General features: G+C 35.3%; 2 protein-coding genes across 2 annotated transcripts in view; both read right to left on the reverse strand.

Moving 5' to 3' along the window:
* Window positions 1-766: 766 nt before the first annotated feature.
* LOC127839094 (sialate O-acetylesterase-like) lies at window positions 767-26092 on the reverse strand. The gene is made up of 12 exons (XM_052367331.1): window positions 25809-26092; window positions 25431-25658; window positions 24831-24964; window positions 20211-20358; window positions 19816-19905; window positions 17111-17204; window positions 16707-16828; window positions 15462-15589; window positions 14994-15151; window positions 10425-10623; window positions 8434-8521; window positions 767-975 (listed from the first exon to the last, which is right to left on the reverse strand). Exons 1-12 carry the CDS (start codon window positions 25966-25968, stop codon window positions 767-769), a joined length of 1758 nt encoding a protein of 585 aa, XP_052223291.1. The 5' UTR covers window positions 25969-26092.
* LOC127841555 (nose resistant to fluoxetine protein 6-like) overlaps window positions 4461-26175 on the reverse strand; it is a 370059-nt gene continuing 348344 nt past the window's right edge. The window contains exon 17 of the mRNA XM_052370468.1: window positions 4461-4883. The gene's annotated coding sequence lies outside the window, so the exon portion shown is untranslated. The remainder of the gene's footprint in view (window positions 4884-26175) is intronic.

Genomic DNA, 26175 nt, shown 5'->3' on the forward strand with positions numbered 1-26175 from the left:
GGAAGGAAGGGGGTAAAACAAGAGCACCGCATAACGGGTGCCAACGCTCGGCTGTGGGTGCATTTTTTAATAAATGAAAGCTTGTCAGAATTTTTTTTCTAGGTCACAGTGACCTTGACCTTTGACCTAGTGACCCAAATATGGGTGAGGCGTGTAGAACTCATCAAGGTGCAGCTACATATGAAGTTTCAAAGTTATAAGTGAGAGCACTTTGATTTTATAGCCAATGTTCAAAACTTGACAAAATGTTAAGATTTTAGCACGACACGGACGGCAGACAACACAACAAGCTTGCTATGACAATACCTCGGGTTTTCTCCGAACACAGCCGAGCTAATAAAGAAGGATTTAACAAGGCCATTAGATGGCAACAAAGCTTCATGGAATAATTTATGAACTTTTAATGAGTATACATTGCACTCTCAGGATTTCACATTTTACACACACAATCGGAAATCAACATTCATCCCTTTTCTCACATCAAATGTATGAGTGATAAATTTGGTATTCATAAATATTACCTTTAAATTGGAATGTTACTTGTTTATACTCAATTGTATGTTTCTAATCAGGAAGATGAATGTGGAATTATTTTTTAATTAAAACTTTAGAAAATGTCAAATGATAAATAAAATCAGATCACATTTACAAACAACAACATGTATTTAATCAATACTAAAGCAACAAACAATATATCTCAAAAGACTGCATAGAAACATGCTCACTGACTTGCATTTCAGCAGAACACATATTTCGACTTAAAGTTCTATTTGATAAGCACTTTGTATCGCCCATCTCCTATTAATTGCTTCACAAAGCCCCTGTCATGGTATGTAAAGGGTGGCATGGGAAGGTTGTTGTCCACCCCATATATGGCACAGTTCTTGAAGGGACATGGCGTCTGCCTCCATGCATACCGTATCCCTACAACGTTCTCAAGGTCACACTGGAAGGCGTAACTCTCTGTAATGTTTCCTAAAATAACAACAAGAACTGTCACCATAGGATGACTTATGCCCCCTATAAACGCCTGATAGAAGTTATGAGCTTTTTTCTAAACCTAAACACAGATTTCAAAACCTAAACGCAGACCCTAAGTTCTAGGTCATGGGGTCAAAATTTGTGTGCGTATGGAAAGGCCTTGTCCATATACACATGCATGCCAAATATGAAATTGCTATCTGAATAGACATAGAAGTTATGAGCATTTTTCGAAACCAAACGCAAACGGACAGACGGACAGTCCGATCACTATATGCCCTCTTTCAAGAGCATAAAAACAAATGTATACCATCTTCATGTCCGCATTTACTTAATAAAAACCTGTTGTATAAAACTGAGCAGCAATTTTACCTTGTATACTGATGCCGTTTTTCTTAATGTATTTTGTAACAATTATTATGTGTATGATGCTCTTCTGCCATTTTCTTTTAGTAATAAAAACACAGAAAAAAAGACTGGTAAAAGTCCAATACAAGTAACTTGATTTGCTCGTCACAAACCAATGTGGGCCACCTGCAAAGGGTAATGGTGAGAGTTCTCTAAGCCATGCAAATCAACTAAATAATTACGTATTCGAAACCAACCTATTATTCACTATATCAAAAAATGACTTTCTAACATATCGTCGGCTCCGTGTGAAAATGTTGTAACTAGATTTTGGGGCTAAAACAGATTTTGACAATATCACGGTGATGATAAAAACCTGCTTTCCGTGCGAAAATGTCTAACCTCCTAGCCAACCAGACGCTTAAGCAACGACCATGTGATTATTTGGGAATTTTTCATTGGATGCCCTACTTGTCCATCAAAAAGTCGTATCTTGATCTGTTCACAGTGCCGGTGATCGATTCTGTGTAATGTTAGTTCATTTTGGAATAACAGCTAATGTAAGTATTCTTTATATGTGGTGTATGTATTTATTAACACTTATTCACCAAATGTTACTATATTTGATGGAAAATTTGTTAAAAAAACATGAACATATACATTGCAACATGTTTTCGCTGTATTAAAAAAATATTTATTACATTTTGCATGCTGTTTCTTCTTTTTAACTCGTAAAATAATGAATTTATTTGATTCAACCGAGAGAATGATTATATAATTGCAGATTTGTTGTATAATAATGATGAAGTGAGATGTCTTATCTTCTCCAGTCAACAAAATAAACAAGATACGACCTTTTCAAACAATTACTTTTTATGACTTACACGCTAACAGATGTGTTTGTCTTTTTTGTTTTCTAACATGTGCATACATTGAACTTGTTAATTCTACATATGTGTGCATCCGTCTGTTTGTAAGGTCTCGGGCGTCTTTTGATGTTTGCTTTATATATCACATTACTATTACATGGTACATTACTAAAGTCTTAACACATTGTTGAAACAGAAACTTAAATCTATCATGATTTCTTTCTATCAAATGCACGTCTGTGTTATTTCGTGACTAAATGTGTCGCCGTAAAGTAGGCCCTCGTATTTAATAATATTTTATTTTTCAGGATCATGGCTGTTTCAGATGGCTGAATTGGGTAACCGACCCGAATTCATTTTAATTCAAATTTTTCGCTCTCTGGATTTGCACGAACAACTTCAAAGTATAGCATTGACAAACAGGAGATTTCACGAAATAGTACATACTAATTCAATTTTATGGAGGCACTTTTCTATGGACCATCAGCTGGAGCTATCTGTGAAAGATTAACAAAACATTCTGAAACATTCAGTCGCATTCTTAGAATTTCTTATTCCTTGAGCTCAATTACGTTTTCATTCCGCAAATATAGATTGTTTGTTAAAGAACTCTGTAATGCAAGACGGTTGTATTGGTTGGACCTTACTGAGTGTAGATTATCAACTTTGTGTTTCCTTCCGTTTCTGCCAAACATTAAAATACTAAATCTATCAGAATGCAGAAATTTGGTGGATGAAGACTTTGGAGTGATTTTGTCTTTGCAAAATTTAGATCACCTGTATGTGTCCTTCACAAACATTACACCTGAAACAATCGTTTCTATATGAGAACCATTGACTTTAACGGTGTTGGATACATCAGGGATTCCATTAACCATTCACAAATACTGAAACCAAAGTTGTTGCATTTTCACTTAACACTGGCGAGTGAAGAAGATTTGATTTCGCTTAACAGAGTAGTAAATATACGCAACAAACAATTGTCTTTACATTTTTACAGAAATTGAAAGTAAAGATGTTTTCTAGAGGTAGAATCTTAGTAAATCTGGCCTTGAAAAAACAGTCTGAGCCTTATTTTAATACTGACGATACTAGGTCAGAGAGGAGAAGTTTCACTATACAGGGGCCAAACATTGAGGAACGCCAATCTACAAGCTACAAAAAAGACAAGTTCAATGAAATTGATAAATCAACTTCTGAAACAAATGAAACCAGAAAAGAACCCATCTATGTCGAGACAAAACTTGGAAATGATGATGAAATGTTAATTGCTACAAAACTTGATATTAACAATAACAACCACCTATCGGATAACGATGAACCTTCTGATATATCATTTGATATCGACGATGATGTAGCACACCCACATTGGAAAAACCCTGATCCCCGAAGCTCAGATACAGATGACTACACTATGGACAACAATGAAATTGATCACGAAGAATTTATAGAAACTAATGTTACTGAAAGTTAAAAACTAATGAAAGGCGAACAGTATTTAGGGGCGTTGAAAGATAAAGATTAAGGTGTGAAATCGTATTGCGTTGAATGTGCTGGACGATTGCTTTGTCCAAGAAATTGTGGGAAAAAATGCACTCAAACCAGCAAAACAAGACAATGTCCAACAAAATGATGAACACAGAACGATGATTTTTGGAAAAACATGGATTGGAAACAAAAGAAATTGTACGTAATTAACCATGTGGAAAAGGTTGAGGTAATGGAAAGAACGACAGGAACACCTTCGTCGAGCAGAAGGAACTTTTTCGTACAGGTACTATCTGACAAAAAGAAGTGACAGAATCCCAGTTTGTAAGAGTATGTTTACAACAACATTGGGTATAGGGGAGAAAACAGTTTACAACTGGCTGAACGATTCAGAAAGTGGCATACCAAATACTGAGAAAAAAGATAATGGGGGTGCTAAGGACAAATACAAGAAGTGTAAAGAGTGGGCCAGAGAATATCTGAATAATATTCCAAAACTCGAGTCACACTATTGCAGGGCTTCTTCTTAGAAGAAATACCTAGAACCTTTATTTGAAAGCAAAAATAATGTGTTTCGCGAGTATAGAAGTTTCATGGCAAAAGAAGGAAAATCACCTTATCACAAAACTGGCATTTTTGAACTGTTTGAACAAATGAACTTATCGTTATGGAAACCAAACAAGATGTGTTTATGAAACACAATGTCCTCCTATATGATGTTTGACATTGTAGGATGACCTTGACCTTGTGAAGGATGACCTTGACCTTTCACGACTCAAAATGTGCAGCTCCATGAGATACACATGCACGCCAAATATCAAGTTGCTATCTTCAATATTGCAAAAGTATTAATAAAATAAGCGATTTGGGCCACATATATTTGACCTCTGACCTTGAAGGATGACCTTGACCTTTCACCACTCAAAATGAGCAGCTCCATGAGATGCACATGCATGCCAAATATCAAGTTGCTATCTTCAATATTGCAAAAGTATTCATAAAATGAGCGATTTTGGCCACATATAATTGACCTCTGACCTTGAAGGATGACCTTGACCTTTCACCACTCAAAATGTGCAGCTCCATGAGATACACATGCATTCCAAATATCAAGTTGCTATCTTCAATATTGCAAAAGTATTCATAAAATGAGCGATTTTGGCCACATATATTTGACCTCTGACCTTGAAGGATGACCTTGACCTTGACCTTTCACCACTCAAAATGTGCAGCTTCATGAGATACACATGCATGCCAAATATGAAGTTGCTATCTTCAATATAGCAAAAGTTATTACAAAATGTTAAAGTTGGCGCAAACAGACAGACCAACAGACAGACCAACAGACTGACCAACAGACAGGGCAAAAACAATATGTCCCCCACTACTATAGTGGGGGACATAAAAAGGACCAGTGCGATAAATGCTGTGAACATATAGCTGGAAACGTCGACAACGAAGATTACCAGCTTCATATAAAATTGAAAGAGGAAGCCAGGCAGAGCAAACATTCAGATAAGGAAAGAGCGCAGAATGACCCAAGTGTTAAAGTAATATGTATGGATCTACAGAGCCTATTGATATGCCTGCGTTTAGAGGCTAGTAGTCTCTACTACAAAATGAAACTCTCCTGTCATAACTTTACACTGTATGATTTAGTTACCCAAGAAGCTCAGAACTATTTCTGGCATGAAGGTAGAGGCGAACTTAATGCTAACATCTTTGCGACATGTGTGATTGATTATCTTGATAGTATTGATCTTCTGGAGGTTAAAGAAATTATCATTTATAGCGACGGTTGTACGTATCAAAACCGTAATACAACCATAGCCAACGCCATGTTGCTTTGGGCAACTAGAAAAAATGTGTTGATATATCAAAAGTACCTTGAAAGAGGTCACACTCAAATAAAGTGTGACAGTGTTCACTCGTGTATTGAACGCAAAATAAGAAAACAAGCAATTTACGTTCCGCAAATGTACGTAGACATGATTTCAGCCGCATGTCGCAAAACACCATACAAGGTACGGTATGTGGACCACACATTCTTCAAGAGATATGATGAACTTGCCTATTACCCATCAATACGCCCGAGAACTGGAGTTGGAGCACCAGTTGTGACTGATATAGGAATATTGAAATACTTGCCCGAAAGGAAGATCCAATTTAAGTTAAACCATGATGATTCCGACTTCATCGACATCCCAAAAGCCAGAAGTGTTAGAACACGCCCGGTACATGTTTCAGACATAGACCTGGTTGTAAACCTATACAGCAACAGCCTTCCAATAAAAAAAAGCAAAATATCTGCACCTGATGCAGTTAAAGTCTGTTATACCAAAGGATTTCCATGGATTTTATGGCAGTCTTTCGCACACAACATAAAGATAGAAAACATGACTGTCAGGAGTTCACATTATATAGTACAATGTGCTTACATGTGCATTGTGAAGTAACAACTAAAAAGTAAATTGATGACATTTGTAACGGAATAATGATTACGCCAACGAATTTCGATCCGACAGACATGCATCAATTTTAAACATGCAAGTCCACGATCGATTGCGCTTAATAAGTGGTTGTTAGACTGTCTGGTTGAAAGTCGAAGTCGGAAACTATATTCCATAACAGTGAAATGTTTGATGTTATTATCAAGGTTTGATATGTATTCCATGCTTTTGACTTCCTACATTTTATTGCATCTGATTTGTAAAATGTTTTTTGTGTATTATTACACTATACAGTATTTCGTGATTGCGCAAAAGTAAAAAAAAAATGTATTCGATATATATGATAGATTTGATAGATTTTCTTATGATCTAGACACTTAATTTTCGAAGCGGTTCATGTTATGAACTTTTTTGTTATCACTTTCTACAAGCCAACTATATGGAATTAGTTTTGCTTATTATAGGTTTGGAATTAATAAGTACAGTTTCCCATTTTATCGCTTAATGTTTTCATTTTACTTTAGACTTCTATAAACAGAGTGCTGTAACACAATTTTGAAATAGCTGTTGTTACTTTTTATGCATACTGCTTTTTAGCACAGATAATTGGTCACAAGATCTGTAAAGGTATGTTGTGGCAACTTTAGATAATGTCCAAATATATCTTTGTGCGTTACTTTCTATGATGATAGTCTACAGGTTCTTGTTGTGGACATACATGTATCACTGTGACGCGATAGCATGCGCATGCTTTTATTAAAAGTTCATTTTGAATTATATGATTTATTATGATATCATTTTCTTCCGTCGACGTTTTAACCAATCACGCACTTGAATCGCTTTTTGCTTATTTTAACATGAGTGGTCCATAAATATACAACACCATGATAGGTATCAGAGTTCCTTCGTGAATAGTATGGACATGTGACATGGGAAAACAAGAAATACTCTGTTGAATTAGGAGTTTCCATAATTTGTTACGTTCAATGTCACAGTGTAACAGAGTATCGAGCAAAAGATGTGTTTAAATTGTTTTATCTCATAGTCGACGTTTTTTCATAAATATCGTTTCACTTTATAAAATTAATAACATGAACATGTTTTCTTTGATTTTTTTGACGATTTGACACAATTTATTTTCATCCTTTGTGCAGTAACGATTTCCCAGTTAGTGTGATAAGTATGTTGACATCAAAAAATGTCAAATAAACGTTAAAAATGTGATTATTTGTATTTTTATACTTCTACACTTCAATCTGACAGATATGAACACAAAGAACATATAGATATATAGAAATACGCATTCAAGAAGCAAGGATAATTACATATCTCGAGGAAAAAACTTCAAATATAACCCCTTAAAAAATGTCGTATCTGGCGTATCTAAATGTTTCATATGAATTTTGTTAATTGTTTCCGAGAAACTGTCTTATCTTGATATATTTAAAGACAAAGCAAAATACAGCAGTTTCAAACATAAAAATATGAAAAATAATGTTAAAGATGACCATTTGACAAATATTTCCTAATTTCAGCAGCTTTTAAAAAAGTACTGAAGTTTTTTCCAGTTCCTGAAAAGTTACAATTTTCTGGTTACGACATTTTCGCACCAAGCCGACGATATGGAAATCGTAAAATAGCTGAGATAAGAAGAAACACAAACGCACTTTTCAGACTTCTACTTTCTCTCAAGGTAAAATATCTGGAGGATTAGTCAGTAATTTTGTATAAATGTACAATGCCTAAACACATATCCTAATAAAACATAATAAGTAATGGACATTCTAGTTGAGAGGTATACACAAATGAAACCAAATATATATGAAAGTCACTATTGAACAAAGGGGCTTAAGTGCATTTACACGAAGTCTCTTCTAAAAAAAAGTTCAGTCTTGTCGCAAAGTGTGCACAGGCTAATCTGGGACGACACTTTACGCACATGCATTAAACATGCATTTAACCCCATGGTCCCAGAGTGCAGCTCATATGAGTCATGTTCTGAGACAACTGGGAATAATACATGTGCGTAAAGTGTCGTCCCAGATTTGCCTATGCAGTCCGCACAGGCTAATCAGGGACGACACTTTCCGCCTAATTTGGATTTTTGCTAAAAAGAGGCTTCATTTTAACAAAAAATGTCATACAAGCGGAAAGTGTCGTCCCTGATTAGGCTGTGCAGACTGCACAGGCTAATCTGGGACGACACCTTATGCACATGCAATATGCCCAGTTTTTTCACAATGCGACTCATATGTATTTACAAATTATGACAGATATAATGAAGATGTTCACGTTACCTCTGTTATAGGTTTGCACTGTTGCTGTAGGTAACCACCATGATTGTCCTTGCTGACACACTGGTGGAGACGTGAATGCACAGCAAATCTGTAACACAAGCAGGCACAGGCTGGGAGAATATCTAAATGAGCAGCGTTCTGATAATACTGGGCTTAATGCATATGCCTAAAGTGTGGTCCCAGATTAGACTGTGCAGTCCGCACAGGCTAATCAGGGACGACACTTTCCGCTTTTATTGTGTTTTTAGTTTCAAAGAAGTCCCTCCTTACTAAAAATCAAGTTTAGGCGGAAAGTGTCATCCCTGACGAGCCTGTGTGGACTGCACAGGCTAATCTGGGACGACACTTTACGCACATGCATTAAGCCCAGTTTTCTCAGAACAAGGCTCAAATAAAACTGGTTCAATTAAGTTCATGATTTGAATTTATTCTGTATTTAAGTTAAGTTTTAATACTTAAATATGTGACTGTATTTTAATAAATTTTTAGTAAAACCAAAAATGTATAAATCCTAATAAACTGAAGTAACTTAAATGCAGACAAAAAAACTGCAGCAACGTTTCAGCAAATAACTTATTCATGCCATGAATTACAGAGGAATCAGACTGATAATCTACATGAATTGAAGACAAAAGCAAGCTATATTCAGTTAAACAGGTACAAACGAAAACAAAATTCAAATGATTGATCTCTTTTTCAGTTAATGATAAGAAACCAACTTTTTTATTTTGCGTCACAGTGTGTTTTGACGTAAAGAAGCAAGAATGACGTTTCATCACATTTGTTCAAAAATCTGAAATGATTTTTGTTCACTAGCTGACTTCTTCATCTGAAGTGTCATTGAAATATCTTGGCTCAGTCTGAAGTTGTAGTATGAAAACTTTGACAACTGTCACCTTCTGACACCTGTCCGCCCAACCATGTATCCCTACAGAATGAGCAACAACATGTGGCCAATTAAGAAAACGAAGAGTCAACCCTCTTCTTAAACACATGAAACCTAGGGTCTGCTCTTGCTGAAGGCAGCAAAGTATACTGAAACAAGGGACAAAATTGTCACAAAACCAGGTTTTCATTGTGAAAAAAAAATCTGATAAAGGGAGAAAACTCAAACTGAACTTTTTAAATGACCAAAAAAAATTAACCCCCTTTGTAAGTTTTTTTTTTTTTTAAATCTATTTTTAGTCGTGGCGACCTTGACATTGGAGATATTGACGTGATTCTTTCGTGGGACACACCATCCCATGATGGTGAACAAATGTGCCAAATGATTTTAAAATCTCACAATGAATGACATAGTTATGGCCAGGACAAGCTCATTTATGGCCATTTTTGACCTTTGAACTCAAAGTGTGACCTTGACCTTGGAGATATCGACGTAATTATTTCGCGCGACACACCGTCCAATGATGGTGAACAAATGTGCCAAATGATTTTAAAATCTGACGATGAACGACATAGTTATGGCTCGGACAAGCTCATTTATGGCCATTTTTGACCTTTGAACTCAAAGTGTGACCTTGACCTTGGAGATATCGACGTAATTATTTCGCGCGACACACCGTCCAATGATGGTGAACAAATGTGCCAAATGATTTTAAAATCTGACAATGAACGACATAGTTATGGCCCGGACAAGCTTATTCCGCCAGCCCGCCAGCCAGCCAGCCCGCCAGCCAGCCCGCCCGCATTCGCCAATCTAATAACCAGTTTTTTCCTTCGGAAAACCTGGTTAAAAAGGAGACACAATCCCCCATTCTGCGCCGCTTTGAAGCCATATATTTGACCTTTGACCTTGAAGGATGACCTTGACCTTTCATTATTTAAAATGTGCAGCTCCATGAGATACATATGCATGCCAAACATCAAGTTGCTATCTGAAGCGACATAGAAGTTAAGAGCATTTTTGAAACCTAAATGCAAAGTGTGACAGAAAGACAGACAGACTGTCTGATCACTATATGCCCTCCTTCCGGGGGATAAAAACCCACCTCATAGCCATCCAGCCATTTCTGGTTGAGGCCCATGGTATACTCAACCACAATCTGCGTGAACTTGTATGGAGGCTCCCTGGAGATTATCACATGTACGGGATAGGGGCCCTGGTATGACACGTCTTGCTTGTATGCCACCGCCAAACTGGCCAGGGTGAGTCTAGCAGCAATATCCTGTTTGAACCTCGGGTGAATGCTGACATGAAACCATTGCAATATTATAATGGTAACAATTAATAATTTCATAACTACAAATAATTTACAAATAAACTATGATAAATATACATGAGGGCCATGGTGGCCCTGGGTCACTCACCTGAGTGGTATTAACGTTATAATAAGCAAGGGTTGTAAACGTTGTTTTGTGAAAAGAAAGGGTTTGTTGTTTTGATAGATATAAACATATTATGCGTTACAAAAGAGTAGTTTTGTGTATGTGTGTTTATGTTTTTAAAAACAGACATTTGTTACATGTTGCAACAAAGCTATATTTTGGATAAACGTAATTAAATGATAAGCATCAGCAAAATAATATGGAAGTTCATTTTCCACAAACTGTTGTCCAGCTTTGAGATCATGAGCTAAGCATTCCAGCAACTTTGGATCTTATAGGGGATAACTAGTTACAACCTGTTTTTGCATGAACAGTTTTAGATACCGAAAACAACTGTTTTTTCAATAGAGTGAGTGTTTATGAAATAGTTTTTGCATAATTAAATACAATAAGTTGAATTGTAATCATAAATCAAAGTTGGTTACAAAGAGGTTACAAAGAGGTCAATGATTATGAGAATATGCACTAACAAGAGCATCGCATAACGGGTGCCACGCTCAGCTGCGAAAGCTTGTCGATTTTTTTTTTTAGAGGTCACAGTGACCATGACCTGTGACCTAGTGACCCAACAAGAGATGTGTTTGTCAGAAACACAATGCCCCCTACTGCGCCGCAATAAAATACAATTTCTATTTATCATTTGGCAGGTATAGAAATCATCTCCCTTTAAAGGTTATTACTTCCCTTGAATTTTGTCAAATCAAACTGGGGGGGGGGGGTCTCACAGTCAATTATGACCATGTCAGACATCACTGACAACCAAGGCCTGTGGTTTAAAAGAGATCATAGCCAGAGTTGATAATGTATCTATGGACATAAGTCCACAGGTATGTAATGTACATCAAAGAAGTTATAGTTATATCATTAAAAAAAAACTTTGACAAATCAATCATTTGGGTTATAAATAATCAAAATAATAAATCTATACACTATAAACTGTGAAAAGAACTTCAATTCTTGGTAAGGAAATATATAATATGAGATTTATAATTATATAAATTACTTCCATAGAAAATAATTGTCTGTAACAAATCTCTATTTTTAGTAGCAAATAATTAAAAGCCACTACCGTGACCGTAGATTCACCACTCAAAATGTGCAGCTCCATGAGATACACATGCATGCCACATATATAAAGTGGCTATGTTCAATATTTAATACTTTTCTCCCTTTTTAAAGCTTATTACTTCCCTTAAATCTGTATTTTTTACCGTAGACCGTAAAGGATGACCTTGACCTTTTACCACAATGTGTTTGTCAGAAACACAATGCCGCCTACTGCGCCGCTTTGATTTATTTAACAAAAATATATACGTGGGCAGGTCAGATAACTATGTCCATTTAAAGCTTATTACTGCCCTTGACTTTGTTTTTTCGACCCTAGACATTGAAAGATGATGTTCACCTTGAAATTTTACCACTCAAATTGTGCAGCTGCATGAGATACACATACATGCCAAATATGAAGGTGCTAATTTCAATATTTAAAAAGTTATGGCCAATGTTTAGGTTTTAGCACGACGCCTTCGGCGGACGACAAGCTGGCTATGACAATAGCTCAGGTTTTCTCCGAAAACAGCCTCGCTAAAAATTCAGGACGGTACCAGCAAACCAGGTAAACAAACCAAACGAAATGACATTCTGTACCTCAGATCGCTAAAATCAGGATATGTAAAGTTCATTTTAATTTAAATTTACATATCAAAGTATGTTTTCGTGGATTGATATACCTATATTAACGGTTTGTTCACACTTGTATTTTGATTCTGCCTTGCCATATAATTTTGCGACCCACAATTTTTTATCATTAGTTCAGATATTGTGATAATAGCTTTCTGCTTTAAAAACTCTGCCTGTTTCATTATTCAATTGATATCCAACATTTTTTCTTTTTCGGTAAGGTATTTTTATTGATTCCTAACCAGTATTAATGTGTGTTTAGTTTAAATATTGATTGACATTCTTCTGTCACTGTAACACTTAACTATCAGTTTCTGGAAACATTTGTTTTAATTGTATTTTTTATATCAGTTGAGTGTAAATTTCTTGAATTTACAATTGATAAAATTTAATAATATTGTTCTAAACTATTTTGTGGTTTAAATATTGTTCGTCAGAATACTGTGTGAGAGTGTTGTTTGTGATTTTTCATAGTTCAGGGTTATATTGTTTATTTTCATTGTCCAGTGACTGTGTTAATTTACCGAGTTCTTCTTCTAGTACAGCACTCCTTCAAAATAAAAGATTGTGTGCCCAGAAAAGATAGAACCTATTAAGCAAGTGCCTTATTCATCTGCTATCTTTATGATTAGGATTTCATTTCCAGTGGGTTAATATTAAGGCATTTGAAAGTTGCTGATGTAATAGAATTACACATTTTCCGTACCACGTGATATTACATCATTCCTCCTTTTGCAATCTGCCTGTGCTTGCCTTCAGATCGCCAAAAAACTTGTACAATTTTTATCTCGAGTAATCTTTGGAATTGGCTCTCTACAGAAAAAGGAAGCAAGGGGAAACTCTTTAGGAAACATACGAGGACAATACCAGATTCCTGCAAACCAATCAAGGTAGTCATTTTATTGAATTTGAGCAGATTTTACGTGCTTCAAAAATTGTTCCTCACACAACGAAGTGCGGTGCGGTGTTAGTGGCCAATCTGGTCCAAAATCAGATGGCTCCAGTGCAAAATAGTCCACAGAATATTGGGAACAATATCTCTTCTGTTCAAAATGAAATTGCTGCCAATTATTTATGTACATTCTGACAACGAATCTGTACTATGCACTTGTGTTGGTACTGTCCATTTACTCCCAAAATTGTTAAATGTGTTGTTTAGATTATTTGTAAAAGTAGACCAATCATAACGCTTAATATAAATATTGTCCATCACACAAATATTGTGTAAAATCTGCATTAACAGTTTATTTTACACAATGTAATTCAGTGCGTACTATATACTTTTCTTAGGTGCACTATTTCATTGATAAATGATATACATACTTACATTCACACTTAATTTAGTTTGTATGTGAAAGGTAGTTTTGTGTGCAAAAAAAAAAGGATTGTATAATAATGTATGTAGACAATTTTTTGTATGTACCAATCAAGTAGCTGTACACGAAATACTCTGTATATGAAACGCTAAATTAATATATGAAATTCATATAACTATAAGCAATTCTTGTATGTATGTATTATTTTACAGGGAAAATAAAAATTTACACAATTAAAAACCAAGTAATATTCATTCTATATACTCATCATGCCATCAAGGATTGCATGAAGACTATAACAAATGAGTGTAATTTTAATATTTCAAGGGTTTCACTGGTCGTTTGTCCATAATTATATTATTGATTTTACGATAATTTATATTGACACATTTCAAGAGTCTAAATAAACATCATTGTCACAATGAAGTAAAATAAACTCCATTATCATGATTATATTGTAACATTATAATTTTGCATAAAAGTAAAGTGAAAAATCAGGGTCTCCTGAGTGGTAACTAGAAACTCTTACTGCGTTGCTAAAGAGCCAGCCCAACAGCATGGCTGTTGGAAGTGATGTTATTTTACTACAATAGATGATGTATTTTTAAGAACACTGTTGTTCACTCTTTAACTAATGTCAACATTGTTGACAGTTTAAGTTGGTCTGGCAAGCATACAACGATATCAAAATTCCTCCTTCCAAACAAGATGTTTATTTGTTTAGATAAGAACTGTCTGCCCCAATTCATGTTAAAAATCCATCATGATCTAATACAGACAGAGTGTTTTAACAGTTCTGAAAGGGGCTGTACAATGTACGCTGCTTTCTTTCATGCTGTTATAAATCGAATTCTTCGCCGACGTATATTCTCATTTTGAAGTTTGTTTAGGTCAACAGAAAGTGGTCCAAACAAACATGTTTATACGACTTTTGAATCAAATTCTTCCTGGTTTTTGATCTTACCAAGTCTTTTGTGTGTATAAGTCCTCTGTTAATTTACTTTTTTCAATTTTTTTTCTGATTCTGCTGCTCAAATCAAGACATTCAAAGATGCAGCAGTGGTTTTTTCTCATTGTTTATGTTGACACCGGAAGTCAGTATACCGTCCCGCACAAACAAAAACTCGGCAAGACGGAATTACAAAAATCCAGAATAAGCCTTAATTTTTGTATTAAATCAAACTAAAACATAAAGTTTTCAACTAAACTATACAAGGACATTCACTGTTTTCATACCTTTGATATGGAGAAAGGAAATCAGGTAGATCCATGGCAACCGCCATGAAGACATTACGCAGACGATGATTGGGGACATAGCCGTAGTCTGCTGTCTGGTGCCAGCGAATATCTGGGAAGCCAGATGATACACTGTAGTCTGCCTCAAACGGAGCCAGCTGAATACATGGAAATGACAATTAAAAATATATAAAAGATTGTCCAAACTTAAAAATTATAAATTGATCATCATCCTATCTCTTGCGTAACATAACTTTAATGCTAAACCGTCAAGGTTACATTGAGAATGGCATAACATTTTAACCTTAACTGTATCGAATATTTTGGCCATTCTTTGAAATAAACAGGGCTCACCGTATATGTGTATCTATTAGCCCATATTAGCTTGCGCAGTTCACAAAGGCTTACCTGGGACGATACATTACAAAAATGCATTAACCCACATTTTCCCATTTTAATTGGACATACTTGAACAAATCCAAAAGGAAATGTGGCATCAGTGTCACTGGCTGTATGGAACTTCTTCCTCCAGTCATCAATCATTCCTGGGAATGTGCAGTTGTACAGGTCCCTGTTATAGGCAGCATTACTCTCACCTGAAATGATTATGTGAGCCGCATTCTGAGAACTGGGCTTAATGCATGTGCGTAGTGTCGTCCCAGATTAGCCTGTGCAGTCCGTACAGGCTAATCAGGGATGACACTTTCCGCTTTAATGGCATTTTTAGTTTCAAGGAAGTCCCTCCTTACAGAAAATAAAGTTTAGGCGGAAAGTGTCGTCCCTGATTATAATCTGGGACGACAATTTACGCACATGCATTATGCCCAGTTTTCCTCGTTTTTTTGTTGCTATCCATCTAAAGATCAATACGATATAGTTCATTTATGCTTAAAATCTTATTTTTTGCTAATAACAAAATGATGAATAACTGCATTTATCTCCCCAGAAGTAAATACTAATTTACAATCTGGTTTATTTTAGTTGTAGATCCATGAATTGAAATAAAACGTTATGTTGATATCGTAAAATGACATCCTCTTAAAGGAAAACTCAAAATAATACTACAGTCACTTCCACAAAATACTGTATCCATTAAATGGTCTCAAAAACTGAATATAGTCTGGTCTTGCATATTTGTGCTAAAATTGATACTGCACAAAGATGCAAAAGAACAGAAAAAAAGGATAGATTCTTCTTGATGATTCACTTTGTTGTTTAATAGATTGGAAATGAAATGATATTCAAGGGGCAATAACAACAGGAAAACTAATTTGAACCTAATGACCTGTCTGATTTGTGTTGTGGAAACAAAAAATGATGTATAAATAGTCAAAGGGCAACAACTCCCAGGAAATTTGTTTAACTGACGATGCACGTGACAGGCCTATGTGGATGCTGCATATTAAGTTTTATCAAATTCATAGCATTAGTGTATGAAACATTACATGCAAAGAAAAATGTGATGGACAGAAGGACAGACAAATGGACTGATGATGCACAAACAGAAAGACAGACAAATGTGAATTGGACGGAAACAATTATCAGCAAAAATTCGTTTAAGACCCAGGCAAACTTAAGTCCTTCAAAATTGAGCTTTGTATGGACGGACAAAGAGGCAAATGTATGACCCATTCTTTCAGGTAGCATAAAAAATGGTCAGAGTGTTCATACTCGGGCACAAAATGTACTAATTGTTAGTGGTGTGGAACCTACCCTGGTACCAGATGGCCCCATAAATGGTCATGTTGAGGAGAGGGTGCACCATGCCATTCCAAAGAACAGAGGAGTCGGTTGGACCAGACAACACATCATAACTTGAGGCCGCTTTGTTGTCACTTAATAACATAAACAGAATGGCTATATTGTACAACAAAATAATAAGCAATTATACAAAAAATTCATTAAAATGCTTACAAGCTTGAGAAACCCTTTTTTTAATTTACATGGTTCTTCTCAGGTAGTAAAATATTTACTTAAATAAACAGGACATAATTAACAAACTCGTGCTATCAGTGGTACAATGGGTTTTCTACAGTGTGCCTTGTAGTAGAACAAATCAGATGATAAGGTTGCAATTTGTAACATGTGTTGATTGAGACTATATAACATGGTCCCACCTTGGCTTTGAAAGTGTCACCCCACATTTCTCGAGGACCTCTGGTGCGGACCATGCCTCTACAGGTGTACCACCCCATGTTGTGTCTATCAGACCTGTAAGCATAAAAACATATGTACTGTGGTTTTACAATAAGAGACTTGTGTTTCCCTAACTAGACTAAATCCATGTTTGTAAAGAGTCATCTTGGCTTATCATGCAGGACATTTTATGCTTTTATGGCATTTTCTAGTTCAAGGACGTCAGTTCATATGCCGTAATTACTTTAGTTCATATGCCGTAATTACTTTAGTTCATATGCCGTAATTACTTTAAGTTTTCAGACACTTCAAAATAATAATACAATTTTGTGTCCGAAAATTTAGAAAAAACAAGAGATGTGTTTGTCAGAAACACAATGCCCCCTATTGTGCCGCTTTGATTTTTTTTTACCTTTGACCTTGAAGGATGACCTTGACCTTTCACCACTCAAAATGTGCAGCTCCATGGGATACACATGCATACAAAATATCAAGTTGCTATCATCAATATTGCAAAAGTTATGAGCAAGGTTTAAGTTTTCGGACACACATATACAATGACTGACTGACACAGTGACAGACAGACAGACAGGCCAAAAACAATATACCCCCGATCTTTCGATCCGGGGGCATAAAAAGGTAAAAAAATACAATAATAGTTGACCTTAGACCTTGAAGGATGACCTTGACTTCGACTTTTTACCACTCAAAACATGCAGCTCAATGAGATACATAAGCACGCCAAATATCAAGTTGCTATGTACAATAATTAAAAAGTTAAAAAATGCAATGTTATTTGACCTTTGACCTTGAAGGATGACCTTGACCTCGACTTTTTACCACTCAAAACGTGCAGCTCCATGAGATACACAAGCATGCCAAATATCAAAGAAAAAAACAATGATATTTGACCTTGAAGGATGACAATGACCTTTATTTTTCACCACTCAAAATGTGCAGCTCCATGAGATACACATGCATGCCAAATATGAAGTTGCTATCTTCAATATTGCAAAAGTTATAAAAGTTTAACCAAGGTTAAAGTTTTGTGACACACACATACAATGACTGACTGACACAATGACAGACAGACAGGCCAGAACCATATACCCCCGATCTTTTGATCCGAGGGCATAAAAATATTGAAATACTACAGGTGTAAGAAAATTTAGAGAAAAAAAAGGCTTGATAGGTCATTGACAGCTTGGGTACTGCTTAAATGTACCCCGGGCACTCTTAAGTATAATTAAATGTACCTTGGGTACGGAAAATATACTGAAACGTAAAATTAAGTGTGTTAAAAAATAAGAGACACACTGACTATATTGCTTTGATGATCATATACTAGTATGCCATGTGTATAGTGTCAATTGAATTTCACACCAACATTTACTTGTTAAATTCCATTATTTTATATCACAAAAATTAAGAATTAAAATTCAACAAAATAAATAAAATTTGGGAGGATAGACCCATCCCGCACCCGGTCCTGGTCGGGCCCCCTCCCCCAAAACCAATTACCAATACCTACAAATAATATCTAGCCTGGAAACCATTGGAACATAAGATCTCCACATTTATAGTCCACAGCACTGGTGCACGTAAGTTTAATTACTAATGTGTTTCTGTAGATGATGGTACACATAAGTTTAATTACTAATGTGTTTCTGTAGATGATGGTACATGTAAGTTTAATTACTAATGTGTTTCTGTAGATGATGGTACACATAAGTATAATTACTAATGTGTTTCTGTAGATGATGGCACATGTAAGTTTAATTACTAATGTGTTTCTGTAGATGATGGTACACATGAGTTCAAATTACAAATGTGTTTCTGTAGATGATGGTACACATAAGTATACATGTAATTACTAATGTGTTTCTGTAGATGATGGTACATGTAGGTTTAATTACTAATGTGTTTTTGTAGATGATGGTACACATAAGTTTAATTACTAATGTGTTTCTGTAGATGATGGTACACATAAGTATAATTACTAATGTGTTTCTGTAGATGATGGTACACATAAGTTCAAATTACAAATGTGTTTCTGTAGATGATGGTACACATAAGTATAATTACTAATGTGTTTCTGTAGATGATGGTACATGTAGGTTTAATTACTAATGTGTTTTTGTAGATGATGGTACACATGAGTTCAAATTACAAATGTGTTTCTGTAGATGATGGTACACATAAGTATAATTACTAATGTGTTTCTGTAGATGATGGTACACTTAAGTTTAATAACTAATGTGTTTCTGTAGATGATGGTACACATAAGTTTAATTACTAATGTTTTTCTGCAGATTATGGTACATGTAAGTTTAATTACTAATGTGTTTCTGTAGATGATGGTACACATAAGTTTAATTACTAATGTAGATGTGTAGATGATGGTACACGTACGTTTAATTACTAATGTGTTTCTGTAGATAATGGTACACATGGGTTCCAATTACAAATGTACCTATGGATTTTTGTAAATGCTGTGACAGGTAAGTTTAACTCACTATTTGGCTTCTGTACATCATGTTTCATGTGTGTTCCAATCACCTTTGGTTTAAGTAGATACTGGTACAAGTAAAATCAACTTACCTACAGGTTTCTGTAGATGCTGGTTCATCTAGTTTCACTTAGATTTAAGTTTCTACACACTTTAGTAAATGTATTTTTCCCTCACCTATGGGTTTCTGTAGATGCTGATACAAGTACTTCCCATACAACCAGCAGACAGCAGAGAAATACTGGAATGGAGGCCCACCAATGGTGGCTGAAAAACACAAAGGATACAGTTTAAATTGTGTTTTGAGTTTAGAATATAGTTTTATGACATCATTTAAATGGCATATTTATAATGGGAAAAAAGAACACAAGAATCTTGTACACTTCACAATCTAGAAGATATTATAACTAATATACTTCCATTTAATATTTTTGTAGTTTATTCTAAATTTGCAATATGTATCTTATGGATAATATTTATTTGATACAGAAACTTATAAACATTTTCAATGACTAAAATGTCAGCAGTAAACAACCCTTTTTTATAAAGAAAAAGTCCCAGTGAATGATAACCTGGTGATGGCAGAGACCACGGCAGGAGAATACCCCCATCAGAGGAGAGATCAGAGAGGGGAATGGTAGATATCTTATCACTGACAACAAACACTCTGATGTTTGGGTAGTTTATGGTATCCTCTATCTCCTCTGTGCTATTGTCAACCTAAATCAAACACAAAAAGAGCTTTGTCACAACAGGATCTACAGTTTTCTACAGACTGGTTGCAACCAAAATTTGGTCTCACACAAAAGGAAGCAACATGCATACTTCAAATATGGTCCTCTATCCGCACATAGAGTTTCATTAACCTATAGCTTAAGTTCTTATCAGTTAAGGCAGGATCCAGATTTTTGTTTTTACTTATTTCTGGAACAACCCCAAATTTATATAAATAAAGGCCCAAAGTCGCTCAACTGAGGTAAAAAGAAATGACCTGTTCTTAATTGCAGCCCAAGATATCAATGAAACACAATAATGTTCTAACCAAGTTTCATGAAAAATGAACAACAAATGGCCCCCTGGTGGCCATGTTTTTTTTAACAGACTTAAACCATTTTTGAACTCTTCCAAGATATGTCCAAATTTCATGAAGATAATGTGTCATCTAGACTGTTCACATGTTTTCACTTTTCTACATATAAAGAAAACTGCCCCACCACCTGGTGCCCATGTTTTTCCACTTATCACGACCATTTTCAAACTCGTCCGAGACATCCACATAGCTAATGGTTAGACAAAATTTCATGATGATTAGGCAAAAAATGTGACTTCTGGAGTGTTCACAAGCTTTTTTACTATATAAATATACGGAAAAAGACCCCCCCTGGCGGCCATGTTTTTTTACCAATCCAAACCATTTTAGAACTCAACTGTCGTATCCAGGTGTGGAATTGCGGTCTCGTTTGCTTACGCAAGTGAACCGGTCACAGGATGGTTATGGTTTTGTTACTTTGTGAGCACTTATGTAATGCGGAAATATTTATTCTACAAACGCTTATTTCCGGTCAGGATGACACCGCTGATTAGTTGTAATTCAATTAACTAAAGGTATTGCCGTTTACTTAAATATAATTTTATAAACATATTATTCAACAGTAGGCTGTTTTACACTAAACAATTTAGAAATATGAAAATGTATCGATTTTATATTTCATTTCATTAATATTGTGTATCATTCATTACCGTTATATTTTTAAATTTTCTGACATCGTTTTAATACATAAAGCCTGAAAATGATTAAATCTTGATAAATGAACTCTGCAAATAAGGAAGGTAAATCTTGACTTTGAAGGTTATTCTGATTTTGATTTCTATCTCCAGAAACTTATAATTGAAATTATTTCTTTATTGTTTTCATAGAGTATCCATTTGATATGTGTTAACATATCTTAAATATGATTATATAAAGTGAATTATTATTGAATCTTGTTTCGATATGAAGTTCCCATTTAAATTACATATTTTTTGTTAATTGTTAAAAACATGCATTTAATACTCCTTCTGTGAAATAAAATATATCAAACACTTCAACTAGCTTGTATTACTGACCACTGATATTAACATCTGGCATAGAGCTCAGTGAGAGGGTAATTAAATACCTTGAAATCATGATTCTGTCAGTCTGTGGTCATTATCAATTTGTTCAGGGCAACTCATGCTGGTTTTCTAACTGTATCAGACACAACCTGGCTAAGAAAGCTGAGTGGTAAAAAGTTACACACCGCAATGTTCAATATCTGCAGGGAATTTCTCAAAGATGGCTTATCAGTTATAGTTCCCATTATAGATTAATTTGCTACAAACTGATAACAAATGTGACAAAACAATAAGTACAGATTTACACAAGAAATTACAACTTAGCCAAAAATGTCATTATACTACAAAAAATATGCATTTTGAAGTATGAACTCTTTAAGTGTTTTGAAACCAAGGGGTCTAACAAATTCTTGAGCAGAAGTTAACCCTTTGCATGCTGGGAAATTTGTCGTATGCTAAAATGTCGTCTGAAGAATTTCTAAAATTAGCATTTTCTTTGATTTTTTTTCAAAGAATACTATCAGAATAGCAATCAGTTTGGATCCTGATGAGACGCCATGTTCTGTGGCGTCTCATCTGGATCCAAACTGTTTGCAAAGGCCTTTAAAATTCGGTTCCCGCACTGAAAGGGTTAAAATAGATTGGGAAACATGAAGCAGGTTAAACAAGGGAGATAATTAATGCAAAATTGCGTACATGTTGTCTTTCTTTCAGCTATCTCTTAGTTGAAAGGCTTACCATAAGTAATAATGACTAAAACAGTTGTTAATTTTGAAAATTCTGTGTTATGAAAAATTAAATAATACAGTTAATGGTACATAATAATGACATAATAAAACCAAACTTCACTACACAGGAAACAAATGTTCTGACCCAAGTTCATGAAGATTGGGCAACTGAATTAAATAAATAATTTTAAAGAGGTTATGAATTAATGGTGTTATTTAATTTTAAGAATCTATAGATGGATATTAACTTAACATTGTCTTCATTGTAAGAATACATTAAAGCAGCACTTTATAACATAACTAGAGTGTTAACAAGGTTTTACTATAGTCATATATGAAAAAATGCACTGCCCCCTAGCGGCCATGTTTTTCAACCAACCGGCATCATTTTCAAACTCGCCCAAGATATCATTGGGATGAATGTTCTGACCAAGTTTCATGAAGATCGGACACTAAATGTGGTCTCTAGAGTGTTAACAATATTTTAATATAGCCATATAAGGAAAAATGCCCCGCCCCTTGGCAGCCATGTTTTTCAAGCAATTTAAGGCTACCATTTTTGAACTCAACCAAGATATCATTGGGACAAATCATCTGAGCAAGTTTCATGAAGATTGGACAATAAATATGGCCTCTAGAGTGTTAACAAGGTTTTACTATAGCCATATAAGGAAAAATGCCCCGCCCCTTGGCAGCCATGTTTTCAAGCAAATGTAACCATTTTCGAACTCATCCAAGATATCATTAAGACCAATCTTCTGACCAAATTTCATGAAGATTGGACAATAAATGTAGCCTCTAGAGAGTGAACAAGGCAAATGTTGAGGTCGCACAACGGATGACGGACAACGGACAAAAGGCGATAACAATAGATCACCATGAGCACGTTGTGCTCAGGTGAGCTAAAAAAAAACAACAGAAATAAGGTGCATATGCTCCCTAGGTCCCTCTAACCACACACTGAATTTCAACAAGCTTACTCGAGTCCAGCAGTGCACATTAATGATTGGACTACACAGGGCAAGCACCATTCTTGTCTTCAAATTTGTGTATCATGTTTGGCAGTGTTGCGTGGCACTATCGCTTTGTAAGAGTTTATAAAAGATCTTTCGTATAAATTAAAACAAAATGAAACAAGAGATGTGTTTGTCAGAAACACAATGCCCCCTAATGCGTCGCTTTAAAAAAAAAACTTTGACCTTATAGAATGACCTTGACCTTTCACTACTAAAAATGTGCAGCTCAATGAGATACACATGCATGCCAAATATCAAGTTGCTATGTTCAATATTTCAAAAGTTATTGCAAAACTTTACTGTAAGGTTAAAGTTTTGGGACAGAATGACAGACAGACAGGCCAAAAACAATATGCCCCGATCATTCGATCCGGGGGCATAAAAAGTTATGAACATTTTTATTTTTTTATTTTTTGACTATTGACCTTGAAGGTTGACCTTGACCTTTCACAACTCAAAATGTTCAGCTCCACAAGAAGTAAGTGAGTAATTGAATGGAAAAATGAAAAATATATTTTTAAAATGTTTGACATTTGACCTTGAAGGATGTCCTTGACCTTTCACCACTTAAAATAAGCAGCTCAACAAATACACATGCATGCCAAATATGAAGTTGCTGTGTTCAATATTAAAAAAGTTATGAAAATTTAAGTTTTTTTATATATTGACCTTTGACCTTGAAGGTTGTCCTTGACCTTGACCTTTCACACTCAAAATGTGCAGCTCCACGAGAAGTAAGAGATTGAATGGAAAATGATTTTTTTAATTTTTGACCTTTGACCTTGAAGGATGACCTTGACCTTTCCCCACACCAAATGTGCAGCTCCATGAGATACACATGCATGCCAAATATGAAGTTGCTGTGTTCAATATTAAAAAAGTTATGATAAAACTTTAACGAACGTTAAAGTTTTAGAAAAGAAAAATACAATGATATTTGACCTTTGACCTTGAAGGATAACCTTGACCTTGACTTTTCACCACTCAAAATGAGCAGCTCCATGAGATACACATGCATGGTAAATATCAAGTTGGTATGTTCAATATTGCAAATGTTATCAAACTTTAACCAAGGTTAAAGTGTTGGACAGACAGACAGACAGGCAGGCAGACAGGCAGGCAGACAGGCAGGCGGCAGGCAGGCAGGCAGACAGACAGACCGACAGACAGGACAAAAACAATATACCCCCAATCTATCGATCCGGGGGCATAAAAAGGGTAGGAAACAATTCAACATAACATAAGGTAGCATGTACTAGTTACTTATGTTGGCATTATTCACTGGTGTTAAGTAACCAAAGTCAATTTGATGAATGATTGGTTGAAATAGGGTAGATGTAATACTGGATAAAACCTGTATCATGGACATTTGCATGTTGGACTGTCCAGAGCACAGCCAGACGTCTCCAAACAATACATCGCTCAGCTGGATCACTGAGCCAGATAATGAAGCTTGTATGGTATGAGGTCCTCCTGCATTCATGTCGTCTAAAGTAACATGTAAAAAAAATATGCACACATGAATTACAATATTTTGCAAGCAAATTAGGGTAAATATTGCATTTATAGAAAGAGGATGTAAAAAAATGTATTTTATGGCAGTACACAGGAGTAGATTTGTTAGATCACGAATTGATATACATGTATAATTATTTTTGTGTTCTTTTTCATATTAATCACATTTGCTACTGCTGGATATTTATACAAGATTATATGAGTTTTTGGTCTTGTTCATTACAGACCTTAGGTAATGCTTAAAAAATTTCCCGAATTAAATATGATGACACCTTAATGCATTACAGATGAAGTATAGGATGGGCCGACAGAAAGATGGGGGATAGGATAGATAGTGCCAAATAGTTATGCCACTATTAGTTTTTTTCTTACATTGAAAAGCAAGTTAAATATTTAGTTTAATTCAAGAAGTTAACAAGACATAGTGCTTAAAACCTACCGAGCTTTGCAGCCCATGTTTGATCTTGCATCACAGGGACAGAAAAGTTGTGTGCCACATGATCAATCATTATGGTAACCATTTGTCCAACAGCACTAGATGGTGCATAGCCCCATATAATGGACTGTTTGGGAGAGCCCTGGAGGACCATGTGGTTTTGATAGTAAGAAGCAAATGAAAAGTTCTTGTCTCCATTATGATCATGTGTATCCAGCCTATGCACATATTCTGAAAAAATAAACATACACAGACAATTAAACAGGTTTAAAAAGTATAAATTGGCTACTGTAGAGTTTATATGAAAAAAAAACACCTGAACGTTTATTTGGTATTTTTTATAAGCAAGCCACTTGAATTGTAATTGAGTACTAATTGTACCTAGCCCGTGCGTTGAAATGTCAGCGACAGTGTCTCCGTCGGCGTCGGGTCTGAGGTCTGGAATCATCATTTCAACTTTAACATTATGATCTGCATGACATGCCGAGGGACGAACGTTTTTCAATAAAATGTACATCATAAGCAATTTGTACCAGGCCATCGTGTATACAGCTTCTTAATTAACGTAAAAACAAAAAGAAAAATTTCTTGCCAAAAAATGAACTTCAATCAAAAGTTATTATAAGGAATAAATTAAAGGTATTCCAATTAGAAGTTTACTTTTGTTCAGGTTCCCGAGTTATATATGAACGACTGTAGAGAGATCACTTGAATTCCGAAATCTACCGGATTTTACCAGAATCTACCA

This window comes from Dreissena polymorpha, chromosome 1, assembly GCF_020536995.1.
Source record: "Dreissena polymorpha isolate Duluth1 chromosome 1, UMN_Dpol_1.0, whole genome shotgun sequence".
NCBI classification, from domain to species: Eukaryota; Metazoa; Mollusca; class Bivalvia; order Myida; family Dreissenidae; genus Dreissena; species Dreissena polymorpha.